Source organism: Moschus berezovskii, chromosome 22, assembly GCF_049115385.1.
Source record: "Moschus berezovskii isolate FMDL1 chromosome 22, NW_MosBer_1.0, whole genome shotgun sequence".
Taxonomy (NCBI): domain Eukaryota; kingdom Metazoa; phylum Chordata; class Mammalia; order Artiodactyla; family Moschidae; genus Moschus; species Moschus berezovskii.
In genome coordinates, this window is record NC_142481.1 from 10,355,335 (window position 1) to 10,365,221 (window position 9,887).

Genomic DNA, 9,887 nt, shown 5'->3' on the forward strand with positions numbered 1-9,887 from the left:
TACCCCCTGCAGTGGAAGTGCAGAGTCCTAACCATGGACCACCAAGAAAGTCAGTATTTCTAACCAAGGACTTCCCTGGTGGTCTAGGGTTGAGAATCCATGCTTCCACTGGAGGGGACACAAGTCCGATCCCTGATGGAGGAGCTAAGATCCTGTATTTTGTGTGGCCAAAAAAATAAATTAAAAAAAATTTTTTTTCCTAACCGGTAGGACCATACTGGTGCATATCCAGGGGGTTTGCTGGGACTGATTTTGGACACTTGAGAGCCAGGGGTGGGAAATACCTTGAGACAGCCAGTCTTAGACGAATATTGCCGTTCAGTCTCCGCCCCTAAAGACCCTCCCTCTGGCTCCCCACGCAGGCCAAGCTGATCGTCCCCAACAGCACGGCGGGCCTGATCATCGGCAAGGGGGGCGCGACTGTGAAGGCCGTGATGGAACAGTCGGGGGCTTGGGTGCAGCTGTCCCAGAAGCCGGAGGGCATCAACCTGCAGGAGCGCGTGGTGACGGTCAGCGGCGAACCTGAGCAGGTGCACAAGGCCGTGAGCGCCATCGTGCAGAAGGTACAGGAAGATCCCCAGAGCAGCAGCTGCCTGAATATCAGCTACGCCAACGTGGCTGGGCCAGTGGCCAACTCCAACCCCACCGGCTCGCCGTACGCCAGCCCCGCCGACGTGCTGCCCGCCGCCGCCGCCGCCTCGGCCGCCGCCGCCTCGGGCCTGCTGGGCCCGGCGGGGCTGGCGGGCGTGGGGGCCTTTCCGGCCGCCCTGCCTGCCTTCTCGGGCACCGACCTGCTGGCCATCAGCACGGCACTCAACACGCTGGCCAGTTACGGCTACAACACCAACTCCCTCGGCCTGGGCCTCAACTCGGCCGCAGCCTCCGGGGTCCTGGCCGCCGTGGCCGCCGGTGCCAACCCTGCCGCCGCCGCGGCTGCCAACCTCCTGGCGTCCTACGCGGGCGAAGCAGGGGCGGGGCCAGCCGGAGGGGCTGCTCCGCCTCCACCGCCGCCGCCGGGAGCCCTGGGGTCCTTCGCCTTGGCCGCGGCCGCCAACGGCTACCTCGGGGCCGGGGCGGGCGGCGGGGCCGGCGGAGGGGGAGGCCCGCTGGTGGCCGCTGCGGCCGCAGCGGGGGCGGCTGGGGGCTTCCTGACGGCGGAGAAGTTGGCCGCCGAGAGTGCCAAGGAGCTGGTGGAGATTGCGGTGCCTGAGAACCTGGTGGGAGCCATCCTGGGCAAGGGGGGCAAGACGTTGGTGGAGTACCAGGAGCTGACAGGCGCCCGCATCCAGATCTCCAAGAAGGGCGAGTTCCTGCCAGGCACGCGGAACCGGCGGGTCACCATCACGGGCAGCCCCGCGGCAACGCAAGCCGCTCAATACCTCATCAGCCAGCGGGTCACCTATGAGCAGGGAGTGAGGGCCTCAAACCCCCAGAAAGTGGGATGAGGCCTGTGGTGTGTGCTCCCACCTGGCTCCCTGCCCCTCCTCCTCCTCCTCTTCCTTCTCCTCCTCCCCCTCCCCCAACTCCTGACCTCAGCTCGGTATAGTCCTGCTCCTCTTGGGATGGGGCTGGGGTAGGCCTGACTGCACTCCCCCTCCACCCCTTTTCTGGTAGTCATAGGCAGGATTGAGTGATGGCTGGGGACGGGGCCAAGAAGCTCCCTCCCCAGCCCTGAACTGACCCCTTCTTTCCTTCCTCCTTATGCTTGACTGGGCCTGACCCTCCTCTCCCAGGGCCCAGGTCTGTGTGATATCTGTATATATTGCATTTTGTTGATTTTAATAGAAAACAAAGCGTTATTTTCTCTTTTCTTTCCCTCCTTTTTTTCCCCTCCTTTGATAAGGATTTCCCCTCCCCTCTTTATAAGCTTTTTGTTTCCATATGGGAGGAGGGGAGGAGCCTCTGGGTCACCTAGAATGAGGGGCCTCCCCAAAACAACACCCCGCCTCTCCTGCTTTCAGCTCCGGATCTGAGGGACATGATGGAAGCAGAGGTAGCGGAGGAGTGTGAGTTGAAATGGGGTATTTGGAGCAAGGACCCCAGAGTTCCCAGATTTTCTCAGCTACTCTCCCCCTGCTGGAGTTGCCCCTCCTAGTTGGGACTTTTCAACTCTTTTGTTGTCAGGTTGTTTTGGGGCAGGGGAGGGGTGCGGTGCTGCTGGGAATAAGGCCAGCTCTGGGATTGGGCCAGTCCGGTGGGCAAGACTGGCAAGAGGCTGGAACAACTTCCTGTGGCATCTCCTATGGCTTTTCCTAGAATAATGGGTATGCAGGTCTTTGTTGTGATGTCACTGAGTCAAGTACTTTCCCGGGGTGCTACTGGCACTTTGTATGATGTCCCAGGAAGTAGTTCCCCAGAGGTCATTTCCTGTGATGATAGGAGAGACAGGTACTTCCTGTGATGTCTCAATGAGCCTTCCTTGAAGGTTACTTCCGAGATGTCACAGGGGCATGCACTTCCTGTGGTGTCTCTAGGTTACTTCCTATGATGTCATCGGGATGAAGCATGCAGTTCCTGTGTCAGGCCATGGCCAGTCACTGATCCTCCTTCTCTACCCACACCCCTCTGTGGTGGGTCTTGGCCTGGGGGTCTTCCTAGAAGAAGAATAAGGCATGGGACTTGGATCTAATCTGGAGGACTATAAGGAAACAGACCCACTATTTTCGGGGTCACCTCCATCCAAACGCACCAAGTCAGAACTCACCTGGCAGGGAGGGGTGGGAGATGGAGCTGGTGAAAACTGTTAAAGACCTTCTTTCCCACCCCCGCCTTTTGTGTGCATGCTTATGTCTGCGTGGCTTTGTTTCATTAAGTCTGGTGAGCCAAATGTATGGTAGCTGGTATCTGTCAGGCCACTGTGGCCCAGGAGAATGCAGTGAGCCATGGTAGGGTCCCTTGAGCTGGAATGCTTTGTGTTGTCTAATGCATTAGATTGACTTGTGGTTTCCAGCAAACTGGAGTACTTTGGTGGTCTCTGATGGATCGGAATGTTTTGGTGCTCTCACCATAGGCTCTGAGGATCTGGAATGTTCTGATGAAGTCTGCCAAGCCAGGCAGCCCTGAGAGTTGTTTTGAGAGTGGCTCCCTGGGCACTGCGGCTGTGGTCAGCTCTAAGACCTTGTTGGCAGGCTGAGATTACAGGGCCTGACAACCCTATGGACTTAGGAGAGCTGAAACTCACCTCTACCCCATCCATCTCCCCCTCCCTCATGGAGACCACCTCCACTTCCTCCAGCCCAAAGCAGGGACCCTAGTGCCCTGGTTCCATCATCAGCATCTCTGGGGGAGGGGCACCCCCTGCCCACCCTCTCCCCCAATTGTCCCCCTCATAGGTCTTCCAGACCCTTCTCTTCTCCATGGCTTTGGGGGAATCCGGCCTTCTCGTCTCTCTCCCAAAAAAGGAGAGGAGAAAAGCCAGAGACAATTCCTACCCCTAAAGCCTGGAAGACCCCTGCCCCTTGCTAGAGAGCCACCCCCAAATCAAAATGTGAAAATCCCTAGAAAGCAATAGCCTTCAAGGTACCTTGCACTGAATTTCCCACCACAGCCCTGATGGGAGGCTGTAGCTTGGGCACTAGGGTGACTTTTTCCATGCCCTCTTCATCTCCAGGATAGGGGGCAGGCCCCATTTCCCCATCCTTCACCTCCCATCGCTGCTGCCGTCACCCCTAATCTCCAGACTAAACCCGGATGGAGATTTGAGTGCCAAAACAATTATTGATGTAACCTTGTACATATCTTCTGCAGTTGGGGGCTCTTGGGGTAGGAGGTGGAGGTGGTCCTACGGGTCACTGCTCCCCTCCACCTCTCAAAAGACCTTACAGTATTTCACAGCATCTCCACCCACACGTGGAGACTGCAGTATCGAGCTGGAATATCCCCCCTACAACTCCCCAGGCCCCCATAAGCAGGGGAAGTATTCAGGAAGAGGTGAAGTAAGGTCTGGGAGTGGGGAGGTGGGATTTGAAAGCACTCATTTGCATATAATTTGCATCCTCAGCTGCCCTTCTAGTTAGATGCTTTCTGTAGACCTATTTCTGGGTCCCAATCAGTGGGATCCAGTACTCCTTTCACACAGACACATCTCTGGAGGCTGGGCCTCCTGGAAAGTGTTCCCTTGGGGTATCTGTGTGACAGCCCCCTCCCTATTCACATTTTTCGGGGACCCCCTACCCCGCCAGCCAGGGCTATCTGAAAGGTAGTTTGCTAGCTCAGTCAGCCAGTTCACTCACTGTGTTGGTGAGTGGAGAGCCACACACCTTTCCCCATTTTACCACTCCACTGTCTTCCCTATCCCTAGAAAGTCCCTTCTGCAATCTGACCTCAATCTTTTGTGCTGCAGTTTGTCCAGAGGGGACGCAGATGTGGGGTCAGCAATGGGGAATCATTGAAAAACCCATCACCTCCCCCCCCCACCTTCCCTGTTAGCCAATCAGATCTGAGAGACTCTGAGTGGCCTCCCTGCACCCTGCTCTTCAGCACCCAACAGGTGCTTAATAAGTGTTTGCTGCATTGAATTGTTTCCTTGTTCTTTCCTATTTGCCCTCCAGCCCCCAATACCCACCCCAACCCAGCATTTTCCTCCCTCTCTGGTTCCCTAAGACTTTCACTTTCTCGCCCTGTGGTTCCCATTGTTACCTGTCCTGTCTCTATCTTTGTCTATGTCTGTCTTTTCCCTCAACTCTCAACCCTCTCCTTGCCTCTGTTTCCCATTAATTAAAAAAAAGTGCCAAACTTCCTTGGAACTGAGCCGCTCTGAGGGGAGGGAACCTCAGATAGAGGGGAGGAAACGGGACCATCTCTCTTTGAGGAGGCCCCTAAGAGGTGTTGGAAAGAAGTCTGTGGACACTTAGCTTAACTGGGTCTCCCTTCCTCACCCCTCCTACCCCCAAGTTTTCTTAGAATCTTTGTAAGAAAAAACAAAAGAGAGAAAAAAAAAAAACTCCCCTTCATTTAACTCCTACTAATCTTTTGGATCCCCCAATTTCCACCAGCCGGGGAGAACCCCACTCACCTCCTTCAGGCTAATCCGTAGAAATTTGGGAGGGGGAGACAAGCTCAACCCCTCCTCTGCTGGCCTGAGGGATGGTGCCAACTGGATTCGAGAGAAGGACCTCAAAGCACTTATGACAAGAAGGGGTTCAATGTGCCAAATTCACCTCCTTCATCCCCTGTCCCAGGGGGCTCTGAGCCAACCTGCCCCAGCTACCTTCTTCCACCCTGTCCCGGCCATCTCTGCATGGGCAAGGAGGCTTCACTGCAATAATTATTAAGGGATCAGAAGTCAAAGATCCTGTCATCTTTATCTGCCCTAATGCCTTGTAGGTGGGAATTATGGGTAGCCCAAATGGAGTTTGGTAAGAGTCGACTTAATAGACAGTGGAGGACCTATACTCGGAAAAATACGGTACCACTTTTCTCAGAGTGGTATTTCTTCTCCCCCTTCCTAACCTGAAATCACTCAACATCCCCTTGTTCTGTTTCTACTGCCTGTTCCTCCATCCCTCTCCCTCCTGATTTTGTTTCTGATTGGTGGCATGCTGTTTGGAAAGTGAGAGGATTCCCCCGCGCTGAGTATTGCTCTTTCAGTACCAGGAATAGAGGCTGTGATAGACTGAGCGGTGGAAAAAGGTGTTAACTAAGAGTGGCGATGAGGTTGGCATTTGGGGCGTTCCAGGCTGCTGATTTGGGTGAACACCGATCACCACAGTCAGGCAGGCTTTCGCTGCTGGCCACGCACCTGCCCGCCCTGCTGTCAGGAACCCCAAAAGCTGGTTGTCTCGAAAGCCTGAACTGGATGTCACGGTGGGGAGAACGGGAGCGCGATGCCCGAGTTGGGGCGCTGCGGGGCCGGGGAGGCTGGTTTTGGCTCTCGTGGAGTCGCGACAGCCAGCCCTGCTATCGCGATTCCGCTCCACTGCAGTCAGTCGCCTGGACGCAGTAGTGGAGCTGCGGTGGGGCGGGTGTTCTCTCCGCGGTGCCGCTGCAGGTGTGTGTATGGTGTCAGTGCCCTCTGCCCCTTGCGTGGGGGATTGCTGGGTGGCAGGGAGGGAGCTGGGGACAGTCTCGGTGGGGGTGGGGGTGGTGAAGGCTGCTGGTTTTTAACCCCTTCTCAGCCAGTCCAGGACACTCTTTTCTCCCAGAGATAACTGCGGGGGGAACCTCCTTATCCCCCTCCCGTCCCCCTTCTCCTCCCCTTCCCCACCCCCAAAACCACCAACCTCTCATCTTCTAAGTGACTCCATCACCACCGGCCACCGGGACCTGCGGCTTCATTGCTCCAGCCCGCCCCACTCGACCGTCAGACTCGCTCATCGAACTCTTTTTGATTAACCCTTTCTGTGTTCATCCCACGGAAAACTGTGTGTCCGGCGGGGGGTAGGGGGGAGGCGAGGGGCAATGGCTACCTTTCCTCCATCTCCTCTCACCGCCCTTGCCACCCCACCCGCACCCCATCCCATGCCCCATCCCTCACCCCTAGGGTCCTCCTCAGCCTGGGGATAGAGACCCTTTATAAATACTATGCTGTTTGGCTTCGTCCCTCTCAAAGGCAAGGTCGGGGCGCGGCTGCCTCCGAATGGAGAGCTTACTCTGGCCCCACCGCTTTCTGTGCCCCCCTCCACTCCCCACCCCTTCATTGTAAATAGTCACTTTTGTACTGGTTTGAGCCAGGGGACGTGGGGAGTCATTTTTTTTCTTTGTGTTGGCATCTCAGGCCACTGGAGGCATGGCCCACATCCCAGTTTGATTTGGGAGAATCCCAAGACATGTCCCCTCACCTGCCCCCAGTGCTGAGGATTTCAATATATCAGTATTAACTCCTAAAGGGATGGGGTGCACAGATCCCCTGGCAGGGAGGTGGGAGAGGTGTGGAAAGGATGACTCGGTTTTCCCCATCTATGAAGTGGGCTCATCCTCCAAGTTCAGTAAGGAGCCTGCATGAAATACTGGTGGAGTCAGAGGAGTTAGAATCACTTTCCCCTTTCTCTGGGACAGATAGGGAGGAGAAGACTGGGGATGGGGATAGGACTATCTTTGGAGAGCTGATTGCTAAATCCTTGTTAGGACCTCAAGCTAGCTTCTCCCAGGCTTGTTCTCTGTCTTGGAAAGGTGGGGGAACTGGAGGACCTCTAAGGCCCCTGGGATAACCCCAATCCTTAGATTCGAAGCCTGAAGCCCAGGGTTGGTCCCCTGCCTGCTTCCCAATTCCCACATTCCACCTCTTGGGCCCAGACCATCTGCCGTGTGGCCACGCCTCCATTGCCTCCATTCAACCCCGTCTAACTGATTCCTTCCATCCTCTGCGACCAGAGACGCCGCCCACCCCCCCCACCCACCACCTTCAGAAGCTCCTGGCTGGAGCCCACTGCCCTCCCTCTCCCCTCCCCTCATTGCCATGCCTGGGCCATGCCCACCCCCACCTCCCCACCCACCCCCCAGTGTCCGTTGTGTGACCTAGTGCACCATGTATTAGCTTCCATGGCCCCCACCCCGGCCCCCACCACACCCCCTTCCCCACCCCTGCTCCCTCGGCGACTTCACCTTTTTTTGCCGCGATAAACGCCATCTCAGCATCTGTGTCTAATGTTGTCTTTTTTGCTTGACATCACACACTCCTCCTTAACCCATCCCCTTCCCTCTCCCTCCTCCCCCCACCTCCACCCTCATCCTGAATTCTTTTCCCCTTTCCCCCAGGGCTCTGGGCATCTAGGGGAGGCGGGTGGGGGGACCCTGAGGATGGGCCCCAGAGCGGGGAGGGGAGGGATGGATTGTTCTCTCTGGACTGGGTGAGCCCCCAGAGCAAGTATGTCTGAAGGGAGCCAGTGGTACAGGTTTAGCTCCCAGGACCTCAGTGTCCGAACAGGATTACCACCACCACCAACACACACACACACACACACACACACACACACGCACACAGCATAGTAAAGGCACAACCCCAAGTAGAGTCAGGAGAGCCCAGGGTTAAGGTTTTGGAGTCAGGTGAGTTTAGATCCCACTGCTGCTATATCACCTTGAGACTTTGGGGTGCTGAACCTCCATTTAACATTTCTTAAAAATATTATTTCTAGTAGTTCATGCTGCTGCTGCTGCTGCTAAGTCACTTCAGTCATGTCCGACTCTGTGTGACCCCAGAGACGGAAGTCCACCAGGCTCCCCCGTCCCTGGGATTCTCCAGGCAAGAACACTGGAGTGGGTTGCCATTTCCTTCTCCAAGTAGTTTATGCTGCTGCTGCTGCTGCTGCTGCTGCTGCTAAGTCACTTTAGTCATGTCCGACTCTGTGTGACCCCATAGACGGAAGTCCACCAGGCTCCCCCGTCCCTGGGATTCTCCAGGCAAGAACACTGGAGTGGGTTGCCATTTCCTTCTCCAATGTGTGAAAGTGGAAAGTGAAAGTGAAGTCGCTCAGTCGTGTCCGACCCTTAGCTACCCCACGGACTGCAGCCTACCAGGCTCCTCCATCCATGGGATTTTCCAGGCAAGAGTACTGGAGTGGCTTGCCATTGCCTTCTCTGGTAGTTTATGCTAGGATTCACTAAAAAAAAAAAAAACCAAACACAAAGATTACTGAGCATCTACCGTGAGAAAGGCACTGTTCTAGGTGCTGAAGATAAAGCAATTAGCAGAAGAGACTCAAATAGCTCTGCCTTCCTGGAGCAAACTTTCTACTGGGATCTGGAATTCTTCCTTAGCCCAGAGCCTGGCACATGGGATTGAAAACAACTCAGGAGTTGCAACTCATTGGCCTGCAGGCAGGTCTGGTGCACACATCACCTCATTCGGCCTGAAGAGGATTTCCTGTGAATTTGGTGCCAGCATTTAAACCTTGGGAGACTTCTCCTGCAGATGGGCCCCTCTTGAGAAATCAGATGTGGTCTGAGTGTTGATTGGCAGTGAGGCAGTCACCGCCACATCTGGGGAAGGTAGTCTCAGCCCCCTTACTGTGTCCCACGCCTGGCCCCTGAATGCATTTTTGTTTGCAACCTGTGTTGTAAATGTTTAATGCTAACATCCTTACATATTGGAGGTGTCAGAGATGCCTCTTGGGCAGGTGATGATGTGCTGGGCAAGAGGAAAGATGAAGTTTGAGGTGGAGAGACAGAGATGGGTTTAGGGGCTTCCCAGGTGGCACAGTGATAAAGAGCCCACCTGCCAATGCAGGAGATGCTAGAGACCTGGGTTCGACCCGAGTCAGGAAGATCCCCTGGAGTAGTAAATGGCAACCCACTCCAGTGTTCTTGCTTGAAGAATCCCATGGACAGAGGAGCCTGGTGGGCTACAGTCCATGGGGCCGCAGAGAGTCAGGCGTGACTGAGCACACACACACGCTGTAACTGTGCTGTGACCAACCAGGGCACCTCACTTCCTCTCCCTGGGTCTCCATCTCCACATCTGGAAAACACCTGATCAAGCTGTACTTACCTTCTGGAATATTCCAGAAAGACTCCAAAAGCAAATTACTTCATAGTACCTGATACATGGTACTTAGCACATCATATTTGCTGGAGCATCCCTTCCAGCTGAAAAATAACAATAAAAATGATTCTAGAGGAGGGCAGAAACCAAGAGACAGGATGGGAGGGAAAAGGAGAGTGAGGCTAGGGCAAAGTAAGAGACATCTATGGGATGAGGAGCAAGGCAGACATGGAGAGGCACTGCTTGGGGTGTGTTTTTTCATTCATTCAACAGATGTTTATTGCGCACCCACTATGTGCTCAGTCCTGGGGACATGGCAGTGACCATGATGAGTCATAGCTCTTGTGTGTACAGGCTGAGCATATCCCCAACTCTCAGCACATAGTATAGATTTTCAAGTCTCCCGTCCCTTGTGCCACAGGCACTTCCAGTCCTGGCCTGTGACCCTCCAGGATTATCTGATATTCAG

The 9,887-nt window shown here is 55.1% G+C and overlaps 1 protein-coding gene across 1 annotated transcript in view; it reads left to right on the forward strand.

The window, feature by feature from the left end:
* NOVA2 (NOVA alternative splicing regulator 2) overlaps nucleotides 1-7,942 on the forward strand; it is a 33,050-nt gene extending 25,108 nt beyond the window's left edge. The window contains exon 4 of the mRNA XM_055411819.2: nucleotides 363-7,942. Within this exon, the coding sequence (XP_055267794.2) occupies nucleotides 363-1,445 (1,083 nt within the window). The 3' untranslated portion in view covers nucleotides 1,446-7,942. The remainder of the gene's footprint in view (nucleotides 1-362) is intronic.
* The last annotated feature ends 1,945 nt before the right edge of the window (nucleotides 7,943-9,887 follow it).